At 61.6% G+C, this 25775-nt stretch overlaps 2 protein-coding genes across 8 annotated transcripts in view; one reads left to right on the top strand and one right to left on the bottom strand.

The window, feature by feature from the left end:
- Rai1 (retinoic acid induced 1) overlaps positions 1-23422 on the top strand; it is a 111210-nt gene extending 87788 nt beyond the window's left edge. For 3 of the 7 annotated variants that reach the window (XM_005413962.2, XM_013509618.1, XM_013509617.1), the window contains exons 3-4: positions 8687-14315; positions 16487-17012. In XM_005413962.2, the coding sequence (XP_005414019.1) occupies positions 8703-14315; positions 16487-16978 (6105 nt within the window). In that variant the 5' untranslated portion in view covers positions 8687-8702 and the 3' untranslated portion in view covers positions 16979-17012. The other 4 variants (XR_265076.2, XM_005413965.2, XM_005413966.2 and 1 more) reach the window with 4 other exon arrangements.
- A 1734-nt stretch (positions 23423-25156) lies between these two features.
- The window catches only part of Srebf1 (sterol regulatory element binding transcription factor 1), a 12245-nt gene continuing 11626 nt past the window's right edge, over positions 25157-25775 (bottom strand). The window contains exon 19 of the mRNA XM_013509620.1: positions 25157-25775. Within this exon, the coding sequence (XP_013365074.1) occupies positions 25579-25775 (197 nt within the window). The 3' untranslated portion in view covers positions 25157-25578.

The following is a 25775-nucleotide window of genomic DNA, read 5'->3' as shown; positions in this document are numbered from 1 at the left end:
TAGAAGGTGAAATTTTACCTGCCCCTGAGGGAGTCCTGCGGATTTTCTCTCGGCAGCGGCAGGCGCTCTGCCTTTGTCTTACACGGATGAAACATCTGTTGCAGAGGGGCGGTGAGGCCGCAAACCCCACCGCCGCCACCACGCCTCGCGCTGCTCCCCGGCCCTGCCCGGCCCTAATCAGGCTCCAGGCCCCGCGGCGCCGCGTTAACCCTGCTGGCGCTGGGCGCACGCCCGCAGCCCGCGCCTCGGTTTGGGGCCCGTTGCCCCGGGTGAGCCCCGGCGGCGGCGCCCCGCAGCCCTCCCCCACCTTGAAAGGGTGCGAGGCATCGGGCTGGGGAGGGGGCGGTTGCAGAAAGGGTTAATGGCCTAGTCGCAGACCCTAATTGTCAGAGCCGAGCCCCGCTTCGTTTCAATTACCCTAAGTAGAGACTGAATGCGCAATTAACGAAGTCAGCTTGCCAACTGGAAAGCCGCCCCCTTCACATTGAGCAGAATACTCCACCAGCTGACTTGGGCTAAGCTATTTCCTCTTCTCTTTCTCTCTCTCTCTCTCTTCCAACCCCCTCCCTCTTTTTCTCTCTCCTTAATAATAAAATTATACCAAGCAGTTTGCGGTGTGGCAGGCGGCCAGAAAAGCGTTTCTTTAAACGCCGCCGTCTCACAATTAGGCAGCAAGAGGATTTGACACGCCGTGGCGGCCTGACAGGCGGCTTCCTCCCCTGGGGGCTGCGGGGAGGGAGGGGGCGCCAATTCCCCGGCTCCCCCAGGTGGAACCGGGGCCGGGAGGGGCTGGCTTGCTGCGCCTGCCTCCCCGGCTGTCAGGATGCTGTATGGAGGGGGTGTCGGAGGCAGAGGAGCGAGGTGGTTCAGCCCAGCTGGGGCCCAGACTGGGGGATACTCCTGTGTCCTGGAGGAAGGCGTTGACCCCTCTCTGTTTGGCAGACGAGCATGCATCAGCAGAGCTGGGAGGAACTCACTCCTGCTGAGCCTCTTGGACAGACTGCTGACCCTCTCTGGGTGTCCACCCGTCTCTCTCCAAAGTGAAGGGGGCGGGGTTTGAGGGAGGATGTGCTCTTTGCAAAGAGGCTGCTTGGGGTCCACTGTTCTTGTGTGCTGGTCTTGCTGGTCCAGTGGGGTAGCCAGGGCAGCAGGTGACGGAATGGACTCCAGGCATCGGCGCCCTGAAGGCAGGACAGTGACCATGGGCTGCGGCAGCAGGGCCCCCTGAGGTGGGGAGGCCCAGAGAGTTTGACAGAGGTGGGCGGCGACTGCAGTTGCCTCAGAAAGGCTGCGGCCTCCTCATCCAGCTCGCAGTTAGGCCCTTTTTGCTGCAGCCTCCCCAGGTCCTCTGGCTTCATCTCAGCCACCCCAAGCCACAGTCGGTGTCTCTGCCCTCACCCAGATGCCCGCTGAGTAGAACTGGGCTCTGTGAGGAAGCGGGTACAGACACTGAAGGGGCCTTTCCTTCCTGATTGGCTGCTACCCGCGTCCAGCCCCTCCTCATCACACCTTTCCTCAGGCTTCTGTCCCTTGGGGCTGTGGTGAGGAGCGGCTAAGGCACCCAGCGCAGCCTGATCCACGTTCCTGCGTCCACCCCATCTTTGCATCCATACTTGATAAGTATCCACTGTGCTTCCAGTTTGTGGCCTTGGAGCTTAGGCCAACCAGTAAGCTCCTGTCCTCACCAGGGTCCATTCTAGTGAGGGAGGCTTGTGGGAAACAGCTCACGGTACCATTAATTATGTAATTACCACTGACGAGTGCCACATAGGAGCCTGGCAGGGACCCAGGTGAGTGGGGGTGCTCACGCTGTCTGGTGCAGACTGCCACAAAGGTCATCGTCACCTGTGGGCTTCAGGCCCGCACCGCGGGCAGCCCCACCTCTCGGCACTCCTTCCCACGCTGCCGAGCACCACCCTCCTGCAGGGACAGTCCCTGGCCTCCCGCCAGAGCGCCTGCCCTCTGCTCCACTCCAGGGCTTCTCCCGGGACCAGGGAGTATTCTAGGTGTTCCTCCTGCCTTCAAGCCTTCACAGTGAGTGCCCACTTACACAGCCATGTCCTCAGGCCAACAAGCCCCTCTTTTCGCCCAGCTAAATTACCTTGGCATCAGCTTTATCAGCCTTTATCACCCAGCAGCTAAGGAGCAAGTACAGCCCGCAGTAGGTTCTCTTGAATTCTACAGTGTAAAACAACAAAAATTGGTTGATAAGAGTTTTTTAAAGTGAAAGAGCCCTTTTTATAAAATCCTGACTTCTGAGCTAGATGTCATAATACAAACCTGTAATCCCAGCTGCTGGGGAGGCTGAAGCAGGAGGATCAAAAGTTGAAGGCCAGTCTGGGCAACTTAGTGAGACCCTGTCTCAGAATAAGGAGATGAGCTGCAGCCTGGGAATGTACCTCAGTGGTAGAACGGTCACCTAGGATGCAGAGGCCATGTCCTGAAAAGTAAATCCTGATTTCTTTTTAAAGGAAAGAACTCAGACCCTCTGTCACCCTGGCGTCCCATTTCCGGGTGGTAATGGTCTGGGCTAAGTGGGGCTTCCCACACACACCCCTGTGCTTGGGATCAAGATTTCCACCTCCACCTGCCCACTGCGCTCAGGTGCACTTCCTGCCAGACCTCCAAGAGATGTTCTTTGTCAAATGAATGAATCAGAGCTGTGGCCACAGGCCCTGCTCCCGGTCCCTACCCAAATGTGCTGTCCCTCCACACAACTGCTTGCTTTGGATATTTTCACAGGGTCAGTGTGACATTTGGAACATGATTCATTCAATAAATATTTATTGTTCTGGGCAATGGGGATATGGCTGTGAACAAAAGAGATGAAAATCCCTGCTCTCATGGAACTTTCTAAAAAGGAGACACAATTAATAAAACAAGTCAGGGCTCATTACAGGAAGGTAAGTGTTTGAAGACAAAATGGGGACGGGTGTGCGGGGGTGTCGTTTCAGACACAGCAGCCAGGGAAGGCACTGGACAGAGACTTGGAGCTGGGTTAGGGAGCTGGGTAGGCATCTTGTGAATGGTATTCCCCACAGAAAGAACAGCCAGTGCAAGGCCCAGGAGGCCTAAGGAGGGGAAGGGCCTGCCCAAGGTCACAAAAGCAGCTGGCGTTGCCTGCCCTGAAGACCAACAGCTGCACAGCTCTATCTTATGCGTATCTCTGCAGGGCCTGCTGGGGGCTTAGGGTACGGAGAAGTGCTGGGCAGACTGGGAGTTCCCCCACGGGTCCCCTCAGCTTGCTGATCCTGGGACCCTAATTGCGTCAGTGCATCCACCTGGCCAGGGGCAAGCAGGACAAGGACTGGGACCATCTGGCTGGAAGGGCCTCTCAGCATCTGTATCCCAGCAGTCACCTCCCACCTTTTCCCTTTTTCTCGTTCTGACAGACACCAGAGGTGGTGATGCTCTTTGTTCAGTGGTGAATAAAGTGATCTTAAAAAGAAAAAAAAAAATTTTTTTTTCCTCAAGAGACTGAGAAGTACAGAGCTGGTAATAGGTGTGTGTGCGCCCTCACAGCCCCCCAGGTGGGCTCTCAGTGTCAGTGGCTGTGCAGACCCCTGCGGCTGCCTCCCCCTCGTAGCAGGGGGAGGCTACCACCCCTTACTCCCTGGACTGTAGGCACCTGCTGTCCAGGTCTCCCTGCCTGTGTCATCTGAGAAATGCATTCTGGGGCAGAGGGCTGGGCATGGGAGCCAGTGTACATCTGAAGCCGGGAGCTCCAGGATGCCCCAGGATGCAGGCACCAAGGGAAGAGCTGGTGGGTGGACATCAGACGGATGAGACCTTCCCACAGACCCCGTTCTGGTGCCTTGGTAGGTCTCAGCTGCCCCTGCCCCTGGTTCCTAGGGAGCCAGCCTTGGTGGGGTGTAGAACAGCCTTCCCAGCATCTGGAGCGTGCAGAAGTCTCCCCTCCCCTTCAGACACCCTCCGAAGAGCCTTCCACTGGGGAGCCTGGCAGGGCCTTGTGCTTCCCACCCATCACTCGTCCCTTGCTACTCAGAACCTCAGGCTCCGAGGAGAGAGGCACGGAGTAGAGCTCCAGTGAGCATGCTCGAGGCTCACCCACTGCGGAGGGGCCGTGCTGTGCAGCAGGGCTGCTTTGTCCTTTGGGGTTCCTGTGCCCTAGGATGGCTCCCTTGCCCAAGCAGGCCTTTCTGAGCTGGCTCGGTCCCTCCCTAGCCACCCTGAGGCCTGTGGGGGCCCCTTGGAGACTCACTCCTCCTTCCCAGTCAGGCCTGGTCCTCAGGATTCCATCCCGCCCCCCAGGACAGCAGTAAATCCGGCTAATGACTTATGACATACATCCAAGTCTCATTTATTTATTATTCGGTACCTGCAACAGATGGGCAAGTCCAAGGTGATTCCAGACTCCTCTGCCCCATTCCCAGCCTCCTGAGCCCCTGCGTGTTCCCACTTTTTCCTCTGTTCTCCATTCGTATGCCTTGAGTGGGCTGAGGTTTTAAATTTTTTTCCCCGCAGCTACAAATCAGGAAACCGGGTCATAAAACAACCTTGGGTAAGTAGGTGGGATGGAACCAGCAGCCTTGGAGCTGCTGCTGGGGAACAGAAAGTTTCTCTCTCCCTACCTCCCTCCTACCCACTCTTCTTTTCTCCCTCAGGGTCCCCCTGGGCTGCAGCAGCTCTGGCCTACACTGTCCCCGTGTCCTTGACAGGTGACCCAGCCCCAGGGCCTGGGGAGGCTGAGAGCCTAGTGACCCCTCACTGAGACTACCCAAGGGACAGTAGTTGCCTTGGTGATTATCATCGCCCTTTAGTGGACCTACCCAAGGTGGGTCTAGCTGCTCAAAGAGGAGGGCAAGGTAGGAATAAAAGTTCCGCCTGAGGGCTGGGGTGCAGCTGAGTGGTAGGTGCTTACCCGGCGTGCTTGAGTCCTTGAGTTCTGGCCCTAGCGCCTCAGTTTAAATCAAGGTTGGGTGAGATTCTGTGCCTGGGCCTCAGCCCCAAAGGCTGCAGACAGGATGAGAAATCAAGCCACTGTCCTTGCCTGAGCACAGAACGGTTGTCGTGCGGTCCTACACCAGGGTAACCGCCTCCAAAGTGGGTTCTCGGCAGGGACGCCCGCCCTTGGCCTGCCGCTGCCGCAGCACCACTGTGGGGGCTCTGCCATGGGGTCCTAGGTGCCACGTACCCCTCTGAACCTCACTCACTTCATAAAGGGTAGAACAGTCAGTGTCAAAGGAGGAAGTCTGGCCCTGCGTGGGGGCACATGCCTGTAATCTCAGTGCTCAGGAGGCTGAGGCAAGAGGATCACTGTGAGTTCAAGGCCAGCCTGGGCAACATAACAAGACCCTGTCTCAAAGGAGGAAGCCCGCGTAGAGGAGGTGCTCAGCAGCTGAGCTGCGAGCACCCCCAGCCCAGGAGTCCGTGGTGAAGGTGTGCCCGCGCCCACCCTGCTGCCAGGACTTTTGGTGGGGCTGGCTTCACTCTGGACAGGGCGTGGGGGCCGTATCACTCCCTCTACGCATGATGTCATGGCTGTGTGAGTGGTTTGGGGTTGGCAACCTCTGCTGCTGTGCCACGCGGAGTCCTGGGGCTCTGGACCCCGGGCCCGGTGCTGGGATGTGTGGGTGGCCTGGAGCTCCAGCCACGCTGAGCCTGGCCAGCTCCCTGCGTCCTGTGGCCTGGTAAGACAGGCTCCCATGACTGAGGTGCTTAGGACGTGCAGGGCTCTCTCGCCCCCTCTCCTGCCTGCCTTCCAGGTGCAGCAAGAGACACCTTGGCCAGCTAAAGGAGAGGCACCTGGGGCCAGGAGGAGCCCTGGGTGTGAGGGGCGCTCTCCCCTGGCAGCCCAAGCCGCAGGCTGCCCCCAGGCCACTTCTGCCCCTCCCCCACGTACAGAGGTCACCAGCGCCCCGCCAGCAGCCTCTTCTGTGTCCCTCCGTCTCTTGATGCTGCTCAGCCCAGCCCTGCCGCTGCCTTTCCTCCCCTCCATATCCTTTCCCAGTGCTCTTGAAAAATAATCATAATCACAATAATTAATAACAACAGAGCCCATGGCAGGCGGAAGCTGCTCTTAAAGTGGCAGCGCCCTATTTCTTCCTGGCAGAGCCAGTGGGCCCTTGGCAGGCAGCTCTGAGAGGCAGCTGTGATGCTACCATGCCTTTGTTCCTGCGTCCCTCCCTCCATCTGGGGTTGGAGGGTGGTGTCGGGGCGAGTATTTTTGCCTGTGTCCGTCAGGCACTGGGCCTCTTATATTTTAATTGAACTGTCTTTTCTTAGAGATAGATGTTGCGCCACATCCAGCTGCTCGGGTGTATTGGGAAACCCGCCTGTAATCCGGCTTGGCTAAATTAAAAGACGCAGCAGCTGGACTGATTAAACAGGGAGGGGAGGTGGGGATGGAGCAGGCAAGGGGAGGACACTGCTAACGGCACACCCACCCACCCCCTCTCTTTTTAAATAATGTTTCTGGTAATGCATTTTGGAGAATGTGGAAAAAAAAAATAAAAAATAAAGCCGTAGAAATGTTAATGATATCCACAGGACACTCAGCAGGAAATGAGAGTGATCTGGGACTAATAAAAGCAGAAATGTAATTTGTGCAGATATACGAGGGAGCCGCAGCCTTCAGAACGGTCCTGGGTCTGCGCATTCTGGGCTCGTAAACACGCACGTGGGGAGGGCAGGGAGTGGGTGATGTGCGCCCTCAGAAGGGGCAACAAGCTGGGTTTGGGGCAGGGGTGGCCCTCGCCTGAGCCGGGGAGCATGGGTGGAGCCCGCAGGGGCTGGCTGTCCTCTCCGCTGGGGCTAGGGTTGCCCAGCCGGCCGGAAGCCACTGCCAGCTCCTCTCGGTGGGCGTGTCCTGAAGTGTCCTGTCTGAGCCGCCAGGGTGGAAGTGGGTCAGAAGGGCGGGTGGGCCTCTTCTCCCTCCCGTTTAGGGGTGCCTGTGGTAGATCTGGGCGTGAGGCTCCCACAAGTCCGGTGAAGTGGGGCTTGGTCTGGGGGCAAGGGCACCCTGCTTTGTGCGTCAGGCAGGTTGACTCCCTAGGGAAGGAGAGGGCTTTGGGCCAACCCTCTAGCAGGTGAGCCTGGGGCTGTGTTGGCAGGCCCCTGGGCTGCTTGGCTGCCTGCGTAGGTTTGGGGGAGGTGCCCCTCTCCCTGCCCCTTCCTGAGATCAGTCCACCATTGAATGAAGAAGGTACCCTTGGGGACCGGGCCAAAGAGGAGGCTGGGAGCCGAACCTCCCTGCTGGGGCATCTCCCTCCACTCGCCCTGGCTTGCATCTTTCCTCCTTCTCATCACATCTGTGGAATTCTTTTCTCCTCCCAGTCCCCCCACCCACACACTTATTTCTTCCCAGTCCCTCAAAATACCCTGGAATTCCTCGTAGCCCAAGGCGGGCCACGCTCCCTCTTGCAGTGTTTGGGAATGAGAACCAGAAGGTCCCTGCCCCCGGCCCCACGCTAGGGCTTGGGTCACTCGGGCCAAGCAGAGCCCCTTCGTCCACCTTTTTTGGTTGCTGGGTCCAATCCCGAGCCCTCGGTGACTCACCGTGACTCCTTTAAAACCTGGGCTTTCCTCTCTCTGCCCCTCTCTTAAGGACCCCCTGGGGTGACCAAGCCGGCCAGGTAGTTTGAGGAACCTTTAACCCAGACACCCAAGTCTGTCTTGGGCTGTGAACCATCCAAGGCTCCCGCCTTGCCCTGGCTCATTTTCAGACCCAGGATCCTGCTTCAGGGCAGATTAGATCCTGCCTGGACCCCTAAAAGCCTCTAAAATCATGGGTTCTTGGGTTCTACCTGTCCTGGCCCTGACCGGGGGAGGACTGGAGGGACCCTGCCAGAAGGGAAAGGGCTGCATCACACCTGCATGGAGGGGCCAGCCTGGTGTGCTCCCCACGCCCACAGACTGTGTCTCTGTCCCCATTAGTATGCACTCCCTCGCTGTGGCCACGTCATCTGTTTATGCACCTATGGTATCAAGAACAGGAGGCAGGAGCTGCCATCCTGCATTCCTGGGAATCAGAGGAGGGGGTGCTGTATGTCTACAGTGGCTCAGCATCCCCTCGTTGATGTCTGCTGGAAGGAACAGACAGATTCCAGATGGCCTGGCAGTGATGGGGAGGCGTGTGGATGCGAGCCTGTGTGTGTGTGTGTGTGTGTGTGTGTGTGTGTGTGTGTGGTCTGTCTGCCCATGGTCAGCCTTAGCTGGCGTCCTCTCCCAGGCAGGGCAAGGGCAGATCCTCCTGGGCCCCCGGTATGGTTGGGTCATGCCTGAGCACAGCCACACAGGGGCTAAGATTACAGGATCCCGCTGGCCCCAGGGGACAGCGGAGCCGGAACCGCTCTGCTAAATGCTTTGAGCTGTCTGGAAGGGCTGGGAGTGGGGGTGGGGGTGGAGGGGAGGGGCTGGTGAGCAGGAAGGTGGCATGGCCACTTCTGGTGGCCTGGCTCTGAGCAGCCCGCTTTGCACCTCCCACCCTGTGGCGGTGTCCTTGGCAGGCTCAGCTGCACGCGCTGCGGCGGCAGGCGTTACGGGCACACCTCCCGGCACAGAAGTTGTCAACATGTGCACAGCTGCGTGGGAGGCTCCGCCTGGGGGCGTGGGGGGGCGGACAGGGCAGGAGGTGGCGGGAGGGGTACTGGCCAGGCCAAAGGACAAAGACGTGGCCCATCTGAGTCGCTCTCCCTCTGCTCCCCCTCTCCTCCTCTCTCCACAGATAACCAGCCCGAGTCATGCAGTCTTTTAGAGAAAGGTGTGGTTTCCATGGCAAACAACAGAGCTACCCGCAGACCTCGCAGGAAACATCGCGTCTGGAGAATTACAGGCAGCCGAGTCAGGCTGGGCTGAGCTGCGACCGGCAGCGGCTGCTTGCGAAGGACTATTACACTCCGCAGCCTTACCCGGGCTATGAGGGCAGCACTGGCACACCCTCTGGCACGGGGGCTGCGGTCGCCGCCGAGAAGTACCACCGAGGCAGCAAGGCCCTGCCCTCACAGCAGGCCCTTCCGGGGAGGTCAGCTTTCCCTGGCTATGGCGGTGTCCAGGACAGCAGCCCTTACCCGGGACGCTACTCTGGCGAGGAAGGCCTGCAGGCCTGGGGTACCCCACAGCCACCACCTCCTCAGCCACAGCCCCTGCCAGGGGGTGTGGGCAAGTATGATGAGAACTTGATGAAAAAGACAGCAGTGCCCCCTGGCAGGCAGTACCCAGAGCAGGGCGCCCAGCTTCCCTTCCGGACTCACTCTCTGCACGTCCAGCAGCCGCCGCCGCCGCCGCCTCAGCAGCTGCCGCAGCCCCAGCAGCCTCTGGTGTACCCCAAACTTCAAAGGCAGAAACTACAGAATGACATTGCCTCACCTTTGCCTTTCCCCCAGGGTGGCCACTTCCCGCAGCACTCCCAGTCCTTTCCTGCCTCTTCCACCTACTCGTCCTCTGTCCAGGGTGCCGCGCAGGGGGCCCACTCCTACAAGAGTTGCACAGCACCGTCCACCCAGCCCCACGACAGGCCGCTCACCGCCAATACCAGCCTGGCCCCGGGGCCGCGGGTCCCAAACCTTCACGCCTACCAGTCGGGCCGCCTCGGCTATGACCAGCAGCAGCAACAGCAGCAGCAGCAGCAGCAGCAAACACTCCAAAGCCGGCACCATGCCCAGGAAACCCTCCACTACCAAAACCTCGCCAAATACCAACACTATGGGCAGCAAGGCCAGGGCTACTGCCAGCCAGATGCCTCTGTCAGGACGCCGGAGCAGTACTACCAGACCTTCAGCCCCAGCTCCAGCCACTCCCCTGCCCGCTCTGTGGGACGCTCACCGTCCTACAGCTCCACTCCCTCGCCCCTGATGCCCAACCTCGAGAGCTTCCCATACAGCCAGCCGCCGCTCAGTACTGGAGCCTTCCCCACAGGGGTCACCGACCACAGTCACTTCATGCCCCTGCTCAACCCCTCCCCGACGGACGCCGCCAGCTCCGTGGACACCCAGGCCAGCAACTGTAAGCCCATGCAGAAGGACAAGATCCCTGAAAACCTGCTGTCAGACCTCAGCCTGCAGAGCCTCACGGCACTGACCTCACAGGTAGAGAACATCTCCAACACCGTGCAGCAGCTTCTGCTGTCCAAGGCTGCCGTACCGCAGAAGAAAGGGGTCAAGAACCTTGTGTCCAGGACTCCAGAGCAACACAAGAGCCAGCACTGCAGCCCTGAGGGCAGTGGCTACTCAGCCGAGCCATCAGGCACGCCGCTGTCCGAGCCGCTGAGCAGCACCCCGCAGTCCACCCACGCTGAGCCGCAGGAGGCCGACTACCTGAGTGGCTCTGAGGACCCGCTGGAAAGAAGCTTCCTGTACTGTAGCCAGCCCCGTGGCAGCCCTGCCAGGGTCAACAGTAACTCGAAGGCCAAGCCTGAGTCTGTGTCCACCTGTTCTGTGACCTCACCTGATGACATGTCCACCAAATCTGATGATTCCTTCCAGAGCTTGCACAGCACTCTGCCCCTGGACAGCTTCTCCAAGTTCGTGGCCGGTGAGCGGGACTGCCCTCGGCTGCTGCTGAGCGCCCTGGCACAGGAGGACCTGGCCTCCGAGATCTTGGGGCTGCAGGAAGCCATCGGCGAGAAGGCTGACAAGGCCTGGGCGGAAGCTCCCGGCCTGGCCAAGGACACCAGCAAGCCTCCCTTCTCGTTGGAGAACCACAGCGCCTGCCTGGACTCCGTAGCCAAGAACGTATGGCCGCGGCCTGGGGAGCCAGAGACCCTGCCTGATTCTCTGCAGCTGGACAAAGGTAGTGGCACCAAGGACTTCAGCCCCGGGCTCTTTGAAGACCCTTCTGTGGCCTTCGCCAGCCCTGATCCCAAGAAGACAACTGGCCCTCTCTCCTTTGGCACCAAGCCCACCCTTGGGACTGCCGCTCCAGACCCCACCACCACAGCTTTTGACTGCTTCCCGGACACAACCACCGCCAGCTCAGCAGACAGTGCCAACCCCTTTGCCTGGCCGGAGGAGAACCTGGGCGATGCCTGTCCCCGGTGGGGACTGCATCCCAGTGAGCTTGCCAAAGGCCTGGAGCAGGGCGGAAAGGCCTCGGATGGCGTGGGCAAAGGCGACAGCCACGAGGCTTCGGCCTGCCTGGGCTTCCAAGAGGACGAGCCCCCGGGGGAGGAGGCAGTCGCAATGCCCAGGGACTTCAAGCAGGAGGCGGCGGGTGGGGTGAAGGAGGAGGTGGGCGGGATGCTGCAGTGCCCCGATGACGTGGGTAAGGCTGACCGGTGGCTGGAGGACAGCCGGCACTGCTGCTCTGCTGCGGACTTTGGGGACCTGCCACTGCTGCCGCCCCCAGGCAGGAAGGAGGACCTGGAGGCTGAGGAGGAGTACTCCTCCCTGTGTGAGCTGCTGGGCAGCCCGGAGCAGAGGCCCGGCATGCAGGACCCGCTGTCCCCGAAGGCCCCCCTCATCTGCACCAAGGAGGAGGTGGAAGAAGTGCTGGACTCCAAGGCCAGCTGGGGCTCCCCGTGCCACCTCTCTGGGGACTCTGTCATCCTGCTGGGCCCCACCGTGGGTGCCGAGTCAAAGGTCCAGAGCTGGTTTGAGTCCTCCCTGTCCCACATGAAGCCAGGGGAAGAGGGTCCTGAGGGGGAGCGGGCTCCCGGTGACTCCACCACCGCGGAAGCCTCCCGGGCCCAGAAGCCGAACAAGCCTGCCGTGCCCGAAGCACCCATTGCTAAGAAAGAGCCTGTGCCCCGGGGTAAAAGTTTACGGAGCCGTCGGGTGCACCGGGGGCTGCCTGAGGCTGAGGACTCCCCGTGCAGGGCGCCAGTGCTGCCCAAAGACCTGTTGCTCCCTGAATCCTGCACAGGGCCGCCCCAGGGACAGATGGAAGGGGCCGGGGCGCCAGGCCGAGGCGCCTCAGAAGGGCTCCCCAGGATGTGTACACGCTCCCTCACGGCCCTGAGTGAACCCCGCACGCCTGGACCTCCGGGCCTGACCACCACTCCCGCACCCCCTGACAAACTGGGGGGCAAGCAGCGAGCCGCCTTCAAATCGGGCAAGAGGGTAGGGAAACCTTCGCCCAAGGCCGCATCCAGCCCCAGCAACCCAGCTGCCCTGCCCGTGGCCTCAGACAGCAGTCCCATGGGCTCCAAAACCAAGGAGACAGACTCGCCCAGTACTCCCAGCAAGGACCAGCGCTCTATGATCCTCCGGTCCCGCACGAAGCCCCAGGAGGTCTTCCACGCCAAGCGGAGACGGCCCTCGGAGAGCCGGCTCCCCAACTGCCGTGCCACCAAAAAGCTCCTCGCCAACAACCACCTGCCCACCGCATTCAAAGTCTCCAGCAGTCCCCAGAAGGAGGGCAGGGTGAGCCAGCGGGCGAGGGTCCCCAAGCCCGGAACCGGGGTCAAGCTTTCTGATCGGCCCCTCCACACCCTCAAAAGGAAGTCCACCTTCATGGCGCCGGTCCCTACCAAGAAACGGAACCTAGTTTTACGGAGCAGCAGCAGCACCACCACCACCACCACCGGCAACGTGGAAGACGGGAAGGAGGAGAGGGCCGAGGACTCCCCCGCTCTCTTCAGGAGGGTGTCTTCCCCCAAAAAGACCAAGCCCAAGGGCAGCAGCGAGCCCATCATGAAGCCCTTGCCTCCGGAGAGCCCCGAAACCTGCATGAAGCTCACCTCACGGGCGGCCTTCCAGGGCGCCATGAAGACCAAGGTGCTGCCGCCCCGGAAGGGCCGGGGCCTGAAGCTGGAGGCCATCGTGCAGAAGATCACCTCACCTGGTCTCAAGAAGTTCACGTGCAAAGTGCCAGGGGCCCCTCCAGGGACACCTCTGAGCCCAGCCCTCCCGGAGAAGGAACGGGCTGGCCTGAAGAGTGCCGGGGGCAGCCCGGCAAGGGCGGAAGAAGGTCTCGTAAGCATGGGCCCTGGGCAGAAGCTTCCAGCAGCTTTGGGAGCTGACCCATTATGCAGAAATCCAGCCAACAGGTCCTTAAAAGGCAAGCTTGTGAACAGTAAGAAACTGTCCTCTGTTGACTGTTTCAAAACTGAGGCCTTCGCATCCCCGGAGGCCCTGCAGCCTGGGGCAACCGCCCTGGCACCTAAGAAGAGGAGCCGGAAGGGCAGAGCGGGAGGCCTCGGACTCCCCAAAGGCCCCCTGGAGAAACGGCCCTACTTTGGTCCAACTCTGCTCCTCGGTCCCCGAGACAGGGCCGGCAGCACGCAGGCGGGGGGCGAGGACAGTTCTGGTGGGGGCAAGAAGCCAAAGACAGAGGAGCTGGGCCTGGCCGCCCAGCCCTCTGAGGGCCGGCCCTGCCAGCCCCAGACTAGGGCACAGAAGCAGCCAGGCCATGCCAACTACAGCAGCTATTCCAAGCGGAAGCGCCTCACCCGGGGCCGGGCCAAGAACACCAACGCTTCGCCCTGTAAGGGGCGTGCCAAGCGGAGGCGGCAGCAGCAGGTGCTCCCCCTGGATCCTGCAGAGCCTGAAATCCGCCTCAAGTACATTTCCTCTTGCAAGCGACTGAGGGCAGACAGCCGGACCCCGGCCTTCTCGCCCTTCGTGCGGGTGGAGAAGCGAGACGCGTTCACCACGGTATGCACTGTTGTCAACTCCCCAGGGGACGAGCCCAAGCCCCACAGGAAGCCTTCGTCCTCCACCTCCTCTTCCTCACCCTCCTCCTCCTTCTTGGATGTGGCTGGGGCTTACCTGACCGCTCTGCCCGGAGGCTCCATCCTGCAGTCACGGCCCTCCCTGCCTCTGTCCTCCATGATGCACCTGGGGCCTGTGGTTTCCAAGGCCCTGAGTACCTCTTGCCTTGTTTGCTGCCTCTGCCAAAACCCGGCCAACTTCAAGGACCTCGGAGACCTCTGTGGACCCTACTACCCTGAACACTGCCTCCCCAAAAAGAAGCCAAAACTCAAGGAGAAGGTGCGCACAGAAGGCACCTGCGAGGAGGTCCTGCTGCCCCTCGAGAGAACACTCAAGGGCCTTGAGTGTGCGGCTGCCCCCGCTGCCCCCGCTGCCGCTGCTGCCACTGCTCCCGGGAAGCCCCCCAGGCTTGACAGCCCAGCTGACCCGGCCAAGCAGGGCTCGCTGCGTACCAGTGCCCGTGGCCTGTCCCGGCGGCTGCAGAGTTGCTACTGTTGTGATGGCCGGGGTGACGGGGGCGAGGAGATGGCCCCCGTCGACAAGAGCCGCAAGCACGAGTGCATCAAGGAGGCCCCCGCAGAGCCTGTCGGGGACACCCAGGAGCACTGGGTGCACGAGGCCTGCGCCGTGTGGACCGGCGGGGTCTACCTGGTGGCCGGGAAGCTCTTTGGGCTACAGGAGGCCATGAAAGTGGCCATGGACATGGTAAGAGGCCAGCCCAGTGGGGTGGGCAGCTTAGGGGTCCAAAGCATGAGCAGCGGGCAGGCAGCTGGGGAGCCTGGACCCTCCGGGGCCGCACTGTCACAGAGCACTGTCCTTGGGCCCCCGCGCTCCTGGCAGGAGTTGGGTCTCACATCTAAGGTTAAAGCAGGGTGTGCACACCCAGCCCGGGCCTGGAGGCCTCCTGCTGCGGTTCTTGTCCAGCCTGGCCAGCGCCCGCGCATGCTCCCCTGGCACCTTCTAGCTTTGGCCCCGCCTGAAGTCCTGAGATGCTGGGGCCAGACGAGCTGTGAGGCCTCCCGAAGTTAAATGCCCGGGCAGCAAGCTGCTGCTCTGGATGGAGCTGGGGCTCCGAAGGACCCCTCAATCACACAGGCCTAAAGCATGCGACCCATCACAGGCCTTCCCCTTGCCAGGGTCCCAGGGCCACTGGTCCACAGGGCAGAGGAGGCACGGCGCCACCTTTGGCTCTCAACTGCCCTGCAGGGGCCTCTGGCCTCTGAACATCTCTGACTGTGGGAGCCGTCCACCGTAGGCCTTGCCGTTGCTGCCCGCCTCAAGGATTATGGCATATGCAGAGGCGCTGTCTGTCACAAGGTTAGGGTGGCACCTGACCCACATTCAGGGGCTCATGTGTGGTACCCTGAGAACTAGTAGGATGGCTGGCAGGTGTCCTTACAGCAGTGACTGCTGCTGGCGTTCTGCAGGCCACTCAGCGCTGGCTCCTCAGGCTCCCTTCTGCGAGGCCCACGGCCTCTGCACAGGCAGGTGCCAGGCAGCATTAGCCAGCAGCAAGGGCGGCGTCAGCAGCAGCACCCCCCCCACGCGCACAGGGCCCTGCCGGGCCTCTGTGTCCTGATGCTCCCTGGCGCGGAGCTGGGTCCTCACGAGCTGCCCACACGAGCTCTGTGCTGCCTGTCCGGAGTCCCCGTTTGCTACTCCTTCCTTCCTTCCCTGCTCCCTCGCTCCCTCTGTCCCTCCTTCCTGCTGTGGCCATGTGCGGCTGGTCTCCAGAGAACCTGTATTAGCTGGGACTGTCTGCACCTGAGCCATTTGGTGACCAGGCAGAGTGGCCCCTTGGCCCATCGGTGCTCAGTGCAGCAGCCCCCCCACCCCCGTGGGCCATGGCCTCGTGTCGCCGATCCACACCACAGCCGCCCGTCCCTCTGCATTGTGCAGGCTGACTCTGTAGCCCCCCAGGGTGGCTGGAGAACCCCCTACCCCGCCATGACCTCCTGCCTGCCTCTTTCTTACAGGCATAGCCGCCCCCACCTCACTGGGGAGGGCACAGCCTCTGTGCCAGCGGACGGCGGCCCCATGTGCCCTGGATCTCCTCTTTCCTTCTCAGGTTTCTCTCCCTCCTGCCTCCTCCTGGCTCACTGACTCCTTGAAGTAGGCTCAAGTCTGTCCTGTCATTAACACTAACAACCCTGGGTCGCCCTGCCCTGCCATCCGCATCCGCCGCAGGGAGAAGCACCCTGCCACCGTGGCCCTGGCTCTGGCCTTGCAGAGTGCTGGTCTCCCCTCCCCAACACTCACATCCCCCAGGCCCAGACGCCATCGTCTCTGTGTACCTCGCACCCCTGGCTGGCTGGCCCGGGCAGGGAGCATGGATGGAGCCCCTTGCCTGCCCTAATCCACTGCAGTGCCCACAGGTCCCCGCTCACTGACCTGCACACACACACAGCCTTGCTGGCTGAGAAGGAAGTGTCCCCTCCACCCCCGTGTCCCTCAGCCAGGGCTAGAGCCTCCCACCCGTCCCCATCCACTGGACATGCTGCAGAGACGGCCGGGCAGCCCCCACTGCGGGGAGCACCCCAAGAAGGCCAGAAAGGAAAGCGTGCCTGAGAAGGAGCTCGCTGGTCACCACGGGCAGCTCCCTGCCAGACAGACGTCCCGGCCCCGCCTGGGGTTGGCCGCTGGGTGTGCTCTGGAGACAGGAAGCAGCTCCCCTCGGCTTCAGGGGTCTCGCCTCAAGGCACCCCCGGGGGGAAAGCCCGCCTGTCCTCACAAAGCACCCTGGAAGGATGTGCAGGGTTTGGTCTTCCCAGGCTCCACAGAGAGGAAGCTTCAGAGTCACTATTCCTTTCTGCCTCAGTGACATCACCCTCCTGTGGAGTCCAACAGACCCTGGTTTAAATCCCATCTCTGCCAAGGGCCGGTTCTGTAACTCCAGGAAGGCACTTGTCCTCTGTGAGCCCCAGAAGCCGAACCCATCACAGGACTTCGAGATTATGCAGGTGGCCCGTGACCTGCCTGGACACAGCAGGGCTCGGTGCGCAGCTGAGGCCCCAGCCCCGCCTCGAGACACCTGTGGTACTTTGGCCTCCCTTCTGCTCTCTGGAGGACAAAACTGTGAGCCCCCAGGGACACCCCTCTTCCTTCAGTCCCCGCCCCCGCCATACCTGCCCTCCAGGAGCCCTGCCACGCCCGCCTCCTGGGACCGCAGCCTGCCCCGAGCCCAGGCTCCCTCGGGCCCTGCCCTCAGTACCGCCACGAATCCCACCTCCACCCAGACAAGGCCCGGCCACGGGACGCTGAGGATGGGGGCTGCTGGTGCTGTCAGGAGCTGGGATGGGCCTCCTGGCCAGCCAGGGCAGAGCGCAGGGCCGCAGCCCTGTGGGGTGGCTGGGGTCAGAAGCACCTGAGCTTGTCCCTCTGTACCTCCGTTTCCTCACATCTACAATAGCCTGTCAAATTCCTGCCTCGAGGGTTGCTGGGGCCCCAACACAGGTGAAGAGAGAGGCCGTCAGCCGGAGGGGCCCCAGAGCTCCCCCTAAACGTCACAACGCCCCAAGGTCCACTGTGGATGAGAGACTCATGCTTCATCACCCCTTTTTGGGTGAGGAACTGGGGGGATGTTGGGCCCCAGTTCCCCAGGGGCCTGTCCCAGACCAGATGGGAAGGAGACCTCTGTCCTAAGTAGAGGAAGCCGCCCACCCGGAGGCACCGTGTGAAAACTCAGTGTTCTAGGATGTTTCTCACCCCACCCCACATCTGCTCCTGGCCTCCCCGAGGTGCAGGGTTTTGGGGTGGAGCCTGCTTCTGCCCCTGCCCCTGGGAGCATGGGTTGGTGACTGTGGCTCTATACCCCGGCTCAGCTTCCGGGCCTGGGGCCCCGCTGGAAGGGTAAATTCTCAGGCAGGTCACCGCCCCAGCACTCCTGTGGGTAACTAGGGCAAACAGCAACATGACGGGGCTCGTCACCGTCCTGGCTGAGAGCAAGTGACTGTTACCTGCTTCCACGGCTTGGCCCCTGGGCATCCTCCGGCAACTTGACGTCTTCCTGCAGGCCTTGAGTTTTGCTTCACCTTAAGACCTTCCCCGGCTCCGCCAGCCCATCCTGGCCACGTCCCACTTAGAGCAGCTGGGCCACGATAGGGCGGGTGCATGCGGGCCAGCATCGGTTCCGTGAACTTAGCATCTTGAGGGGAGCGCATGCTGCCGCCTCCAGATCTGCAGCCCCATTCATCCCAGGGAGAGTGACTGCTGAGTCCTTGGGTAGGACAGGCAGCACCCCTCCTGCCGCTGCAGTTGCTCTTGCGGAAGGGAAGCCTTGCTCTTACCTCCGGTGAGGTGGGGTTACTGAGAATCACCCATCTGGAGGGGCTGTTATGAGCCAGGACAAGGACACGCCATGGCCCACATGTGAGAACTGCTCGGCCGTCACTGGCTGGAGGCCGCGGCTGTGGCCGTGGCGGTGCCCCGTCCAGCACGCTAGCCTGGGATGCCCAAAGCACGCAGCCTCGTGGCTGTGCCTCCATCCTGCTGGTTCTCGGGGCTGCTTTGGAGAAAGGGGTCTGGGAGTGCAGGAACCTGCCTGGGAAGCATGCGGACTCAACTGCCTTCCCTCTCCCTCCACCAGACATGTTCCAGCTGCCAGGAGGCCGGGGCCACCATCGGGTGCTCCTACAAAGGATGCGTCCACACCTACCACTACCCGTGTGCCAGTGACGCAGGTAAGAGCAGCCTGGGAGCGGGAAGGCCTGGGGGGCCATCCGAGCAGTGCAGGGCTCTGGGCCCTACTCCCCCATCCAACCTGAGCACCATGTGACTCTGGTCATTTCCTCTCACCCCAGCAATTTTTTTTTTTTTTTTTTTTGGTGGTGCTGGGGATTGAGCGCTGGGCCTTCACATAGAGCTGCTTTTCCAGCCCTTTGTAAAATACTTTGAGACATGGTCTCAATAAGATGCCCAGGCTGGGCTTGTACTTGAGATCTCCCTGTCTCGGCCTCCTGGTGCTAGAATTATAGGTGTGTGTCACCACACCTACCTAACCCAGCAGTTCTCTATTTCTTCATCTTTCTCTCTACCTACACCTAGGCTGGACAATGCCAGGAACATGAAAATGGGTCTGTCCCCACTCCCCTGACTGAGGACTACCCACAGCAATGACAGGGAGGCACAAGTTATATCATGAAGAGCTGTTATGACCAAGGGGATGAAAGGGATCTCAGAAAGAAAAGAATATTGGGGCTAGGACTTTGGAAGGATGAATAGGAGTTCACTGAGCAGAGAAAAAGGTTATACTAGAACAGTCCAAAACTGTATACATCAGGGAGATGAGGTTCACAGCACAGACTGAGGCCAGATGCTCTCCAGTTGGCCAAGGGAAGCCTTACGGAAGGTTTCGAGCAGGGCCTGGGGCCCAGAGGCAGGCGTAGGCTCCTCTCTGGGCTCTCACTCCCTAGCTTCCTCATTGGTTTGCTCTACGGGCGTTTGCTAAGCACCTGTGGCTGCCTGAGGCACAGTGACAGATTGAAAGTGCTAGGGAGCCCCAGGAGCCCCAGAGCCCACCTCAACCTGGCAGGGAAACTAGGGCCTGGAGAGATCGCTGTGTCACCGAAAGAAAGCTGCTGTCGGGGCTGGGGATTTAGCTCAGCGGCACAGCGCCTGCCTGGCAAGCACAAGGTCGTGAGTTCGATTCCCAGTACCAGAAAAAAAAAATATATATAGAAAGCTGCTGTTTGCTGTGTGATATTAGTCACCAGGGTCGGCAATATTTTAAGGAGCTGGAGATCACACCCAGGTGGCCTTTCTAGCCATGACCGCAGCGGTCTGTAGGGGTCTGTGCGCTTGGCTCCCCCACCTGTGACATGGAGATTTTCACAGTCCCTTCGTTCCAGAGCTGTGTGCAGCAGAGTGACACCCTGAGCACTGTCCAGGCAGGGCGGACCTAGTCCTGTTTTGAGCCAGCACCATAACCCCTGTGCCACCCTCCCTCCCTCCGAGCTCTGGCCTAGAAGGGGTGAGGTGACCATGACCCTGCCTGGCAGTGGACAAGGCCTGGGTACTGGGGCTCAGTCACTCTTCCCGCAGACCCACGAACGCCCCCCACCCAATGCCCTGCTAGGCCCACCCTGGCCCTGCTGCAGCTGGGCCCTAGGTCAACGTCAGCTGCAGCTGCCTGGGAGCACACACAGGACCTTGACTGGTGACGCTGCCTCAGCCGGACTGAGCTCCCCGTGTCGGGCAGGGCGGGCGGCTGCAGGGGGCCATGGTGGGGTCTCTGCTGCATCCTGCCCTGAGGGGTGTGAAACAGAGTCCCGCGGAGACCCAAGTCATTTGCTGGGCACATGGCCTCATTCCCCCCATAGCACCTGTGACTGAATGCACCCCTCCCTACGGCGACTGACAGCGCCCCCATGCCCGCTCCACACTGTCCCCCAGCCACATCTGTACAGATGGTCATCTTGCCCACAGCCACACCGCAGGGCGCTGGCAGAAGCAGACTGCCTGGTTACCCTCTCTTTGCCCTCCGCCCCTCCTCCCCTAGCTGCGGGCACTCTTGTGTGCACACACACACACACACACACACACACACACACACACACGGGGCGGGGGGCTTACCTTGGCTGCCAGCAGATGGGAGAAAGTGGTTCTTGCTCACAGTGACAGAGACCAGAGCAGGACAGAGCGTGAGCCGTGGGAAAAGTTCACCCTGTTTAAACTGGGAGGGAAGCCAGGTGGACGTGCAGGTGGAGGTGACGTCTGAGAGGCCGCAAAGGATGGGGTGAAGTGGGCAGCAGCGGTACTTGTACACCGGACTTTGAGCAATGGAGTCTTTGCTTGAAGTGAAATCTTAGTCGGATCCTGCATGCAATAGGAATCTCTGTAGAGCCGTGGGGACTGAGGCCAGGGAGGGCTGGGAAGACAAAGCACTGACAGCATCAGGCCTCAGAGTCCAGGCAGGAGAGCATGGCTGCCCAGTGCAGAAGGCGGCACTAAAGCCGCGGAACTTGGGGTGAACTGGTGTCGAGCCTGAAATCGAGTCTGCCCATGTGGAGGAGGGGCGAGGGTAGAGGGGGCGGCTGCCTAGCAACTGACTTTTCCAGGCCCTGCTTACTTGGAAACGCCAAGGGCACAGGTGGGCTGGGGCCGTGTGCTGCCCAGTCCCTTCCCACCCCCCCTGTCTCCTCCCAGCCCTGACAGATCGGAAGTCACAGATAGAACATGCATGGGCCTCTTCACTGGAGCTGGGTCCTAGCAGGGGATGTCTACCTGCCACACCTGCGGTAGCCCGAGGACAGGCTGCTTTTGAGGCATCTGCAGATACTGTGGGAGCATCCCAGAGGTTCTCAGGGTGAACCATGTAGCAGCTGGCCAGGGGGCTCATCAGAGCCCTGGGGGGACAGTGGGAGCTTGAGCAGCTGGTGGTGGAGGAGGGGACCCTCGGGAAACCAGCGCGGCAGCCAGAGCAGTGAGGAAGGATGAGGCTTCAGGAGGCAGGGAGGACGGGAAGGAGGAGCTCGGGGAGCAGATTTCCAGGGCCTTGGCAGGGGCCTCTGGGAGGAGATCTTGGTCGGGCTCTCAGGCTGCAGGGCCTGGGCTGCCCATGGCAGCCGCCTTCAAGCCTGCATGCCGCCTGGCCCCCTTCCTCCTGCTTTCCTTCCAGTCCTTTTTAAGGGGACCCCACTTCGAGGATGAGCAGTGACTCCCAAGAGGAGGCAGAGATTATCACACTAAGGGATCCTGTCCAAACTGCCTAAACTTCCCGTACCCAGCATCAGGCCACCTGCACACCCAGGTGCAAGACTCCAGGAAAGGGCAGGCGTTGATGCCTGACCCTTCCTGGCGTCGCCCCTCCTATGCCCAGCATGGGCCACGCTGGGTGACTGCTGAGCAAGCTGGTTTGGAGGTGGCTTCTAGTGGCCTGGGCCCTGAGCCCTGCCGCCTGCAGCTGCCCCAGAGGGCTGCGTCTCAGCCTCCGCTCTTGGGAGTCTCACTCAGGCCCCGGGCTGAGTCCAGCTCCCTCGAGCATGGAACAGGGGAAGCTGCTCGCTGCCTCCAGCCACTGCCCCTAGAAGGGCAAACCTGGTGGGCAGCTCTCAGGCTGGCAGGTGCCCAGCTCCCAGCAGGGTTGGCAGGTAAAATGGGAGAGAGCTTGAGAGGCCCACAGCCGCCCTCTGCTGCCCTCGGGCTGCAGATCTGTTCCCCCTTTGCACCGGGTGCCGCCCCAAGTTGAGCTGGAAGAGTGCACTGGGCAAGGCTGCTCCCCTGGGCACTAGGCTGCGAGAGAGAGGAGTGAGACCCCCAGAAGGGGCCTGGGGTGTCCGTGGAAAAGCTGGGGTCTCCCTGGGTGGTAGCAGGCAGAGGAGCAAAGCGTTGCTGCAACATCAGCACACCCTGGCCACGGCGGCCGTGAGGACTGGCCGTTTGCTATCCTCGGCACCTCGTGTGTAGCGTGCAGCACCAGGGACCACACTTGCTGGGATTTGCTCAGGCCTGAGACCCGTGTGTGACCTCCGACCCCAGGCCCCTACAGGAACAAGCGCCTTTGTCCTGAGCACCTGCCCTGTGCCATTCGTGGGGGGAGGTTTCTGCCCTCCTCACCAGTCCCCAGCGCCCATGAGGGACACGCAGTAGGTGGCAAAACGCTCATCAGACAGAGGTGGGGACCAAGGCTCAGAGTAGCCGACCCACTGATCCCCAGATGACATCCCGGGCATCAGCCCTCTCTGGAGGCTGGGCGCACACCCCTCACACAGCCTGCCGCCCACTGGGGAGGGAGGACAAGGAGTACCGGGAGATTGTTCCAGCGTAGGTCATGAGAGAGAGCCTCAGGACTGGAGTGGCGCGGGCAGGTGGGCTTCCGCTGAGGGGGTCGGGGATCTCCCAGTGACAAGAAGGAGGTGTGCACGTGGGGGGTGCTTTCTAGGACGGAGGACGGCGGTGAGGATAAAGAACAGAGGGAGGGGCAGAAGGTGGCATCACATTCCCGTGGTGGAGTGATGGAATTCATTCCTGGAGGACCCACTTTTTTTTTTTTCCTTTCGGATACTGGGAATGGAGCCTCTTGTACGCTAGCTAAGCTTGGACTCCATCACGGCGCTAACCCCAGCCCAGGTTCCTTCTCTGAGCAAGGCGCCTGCCCCTGGAGCCCTGGAGTCAGTCGGCCCCTCCCCTCTGTCCGCTGACCAAACGCCAGCAGCCGCCCCTCCCTGCCTACCTAACCCCCGAAACTTCTCTTTGGTCACAGGTTGCATATTCATCGAAGAGAACTTTTCTTTGAAATGTCCCAAACATAAGGTAGGTGACCACGAGGACCCCATTTTTTTCACTTCCTTTACAAGCCCCTCCCGTGACCTGCAGACCCCAGCAGGGCCCATCCGGAGGCCCGGCCCGCCCCGGCCGCCTAGCCCAGCAGAGGGGCAGGGCGTCTCAGGCAGGGCGGCAAGGTCTGCTTGTCCACCGGGCGGCCCCTAGGGAGAACCTCCCGTAACCCTCCCCTGCGGACCGAGGGCGCACGGGCGGGGCAGGGGGCGGGCTGCGGGACGCGGCGGGAGGGGGCGGGAGGCCAGCCAGGGCGGGGCCCAGCGTCTCTAACGCAGAGAGACCTCCCCGACCGCAGCTGGGCGGGGGCGGGGCCTCGGGAGGAGGCGGTGCCCCGTAACCGGCTGTCTGCCGTCCCTCCCCCGGCAGAGGCTGCCGTTGTAATCCACCGCAACAGCCGGAGGAGCCGCCGGAGCCGGAGCCGGAGCGGCCGGCCGCCGAAGGAAAGGAGCCGCCCGCGCGGCGAGGCCTTGGAGTTGCTCCCAGCGCGCGACCGGAGCTGATCCTTGATCCGGGTGCCGGGTCTTGGATCCGGCCACCGAGGGCCCTGCGCGCGGCCCCGGGTTGGGGAGAAAACCTGTTCCGGAGTCCCCTGCTCCCGGAACTGGACGGCACAGGGCTTTCTTGCCCACACCCCTGAGGCCAGGCTTGCGGAGAGGAGGCGCCCCGCGGCCAGATTCCTCCGGGCACCCAGTCTCCGGCAGGAGTGGGGAGGCTTTGGCCTGGGGACTACTTTTCACCCCAGAGGTCCTAAGAGACGAGGCACACATTCCTCGTGGGTTTGGCCACCACCCCAGGGGGTTGTGGCACGCAGCTGGGCGCCCGGGGGGCAAGGGAGGTGGCCCCGGGCCACCCTGGGAGGGGCCGATGGTGGCTCCTGGCTCCGTGGATGCGGCGGGAACTGAGGCCTTTTAGGAGAAGGCCAGGTCGCGGGGGAAGGGGCCGCAGGCTTTGGAGAGCGCCCTCCACCCTGCCTTTGCCAAAGCTGCGCGCGGCTGGGGCCAAGGTGGGGTGGTTGTGGGCCTTCGCCCCGAGGGCGCGGGCGGGGTCGGGGCGCCCTTTGGCTTCTGTCGTCACCTCCCCAGTTCTCCACCCACCCCCGGAGCGCAGCAGAGAAGACGCCGCCCGACGAGCCCCCCTCTGGCGGTGCGGGTGCGCGGTCGTCTCCCTGCACCCCACTGGTCAGCGCCAGCGGCACGGGAGCAGGGGCAGCGCTGGATTCGTGTACAAAACCTGTGTACCCCTCTATATATATGTTACATAGAATGTATATATGTTGGGAACATGCTCGCTTCTCCCGTGTGTCGCCGCCCGTGCGTCGTGCGCCCCGCAACACAGAGCCCCGCCCGGGCCCTTGCCGGGCAGGGAGCTCCCGCGCCGCCCTTCCCCGTGCAGCCACCACCGGCTCGGGCCAGCCCCGCCAGTCTGTCCGTGTCCTCAGCTCTGTCCACGCTTCGATAGGCCTGAGGCGGCCCCCGCCCGGGGCTGCCCTAGCAACTTCCTGTACATATGACTGTAAAATGGTAAACGTGTGTATTATACCTGGCCTCGTTATATAGTGTATATATATGTATACATATACATATATATAATATATATGAAGACTGTAAATGTTAAGACGATTAGTGTTCTTATTAGTATATTGCTTCACACTGAAGATTGTGTGTATCGAGCTGTTTCTAAAAGATGTTTATTTTCCTTAAGAGTAAAAAAGTCATTGCATTCAGAAAAAAAAAAGTCAATAAAGAAACGACGATTGTTTTGGAAGTCTGCAACCCGTGGATTCCGGCCAGACCAGGCCTTAGGTGGGGTATGCGGATGCGGGAGGGGGTGCCACGGGAGGCGGGAAGGAGACCCTGCTACCATCCGCGTGGCTGCGGACCCTCCCTCCGTGTGGCACGGGTTTCCCCAGGTGTGCAGGGAGGTGACCAGGGCCAGGTGGGGGACACTCCAGACATACAGGTTGTGGCCCAGGATCACCACGGGACACGGTGGGGGCTGGGAAGAGGGAAGGAGCTGAAACCATCAAACCCTAGCGGTCCAAATGGCCAGACGTGTGGGCAAGGGATCAGTGGGACAGCTTCCGGCAGGAGGCAAACGGGCCGGGGATGTAGCTCGGCGGCACGGCGCCTGCCTGGCAAGTGCAAGGTCCTGAGTTCGATTTCCGGTGCAAAAAAAAAAAAGGTAACGCTTGACCCTTGCGATGGGTGGGGGACCGGACGCCTCCGCCTAGGCGCATATCCACCCTCCTCCCCAAAGGAACAAAATCTAGGTTATAAATAATTTCATTTTTTATTTTCTGTACAAAACTTCTCAACCTACGAAAATAAAAGTCTGCAAAAGGCAAAGTAGCACATGAGCCTCCGCGGCCAGGAGGGGGCTCACCCGGATCTACACTATGTACAAGTCTTTCCAGCATGCACAGAATGCACAGAGGCGCTTCGGTGCAGGGCTCCCCTCTCCGCCCTCCAGACCAGAGAAAACGCCACTGAGCGCCCGCCGAGCCAGGGGCGGCTCGCAGGCGGTCCGGGGCCTGCGACTCCACGATCGGCCACCAGAGGTCAGCACCGTCCGGGTCGCCGCTCGTCCGGTAGAGCGGGCCGAGGTGGTGCGCAGGAGACAGGTCCCAGAGGGCTCCCATCCCCAGGGAAGCGCGGCCCGGAGAGAGGCGGGGAGACCGGGGGCGCGGCGGGATCTAGCTGGAGGTGACGGTGGTCCCGCCGCCCAGGCGCATGAGCATCTGCTGGCAGTCGTGCAGCAGCCGGCGGTCGCCGAGCTTCTCCAGCGTGCGCGCCGCCTCGGCCAGCATGCCCACGCGCTGCCCCGGCGCCGACAGGAAGCCGGGGGGCAGGTAGCACGAGGCCAGCAGCAGCGCCTCCGCGTGCTCGCGCC

The sequence above is a fragment of the Chinchilla lanigera genome, unplaced genomic scaffold, assembly GCF_000276665.1.
Source record: "Chinchilla lanigera isolate Chin_1 unplaced genomic scaffold, ChiLan1.0 scaffold00176, whole genome shotgun sequence".
Taxonomy (NCBI): Eukaryota; Metazoa; Chordata; class Mammalia; order Rodentia; family Chinchillidae; genus Chinchilla; species Chinchilla lanigera.
Note: the sequence above shows the minus strand (reverse complement) of the source record. Positions and strands in the feature narration are given on the sequence as shown.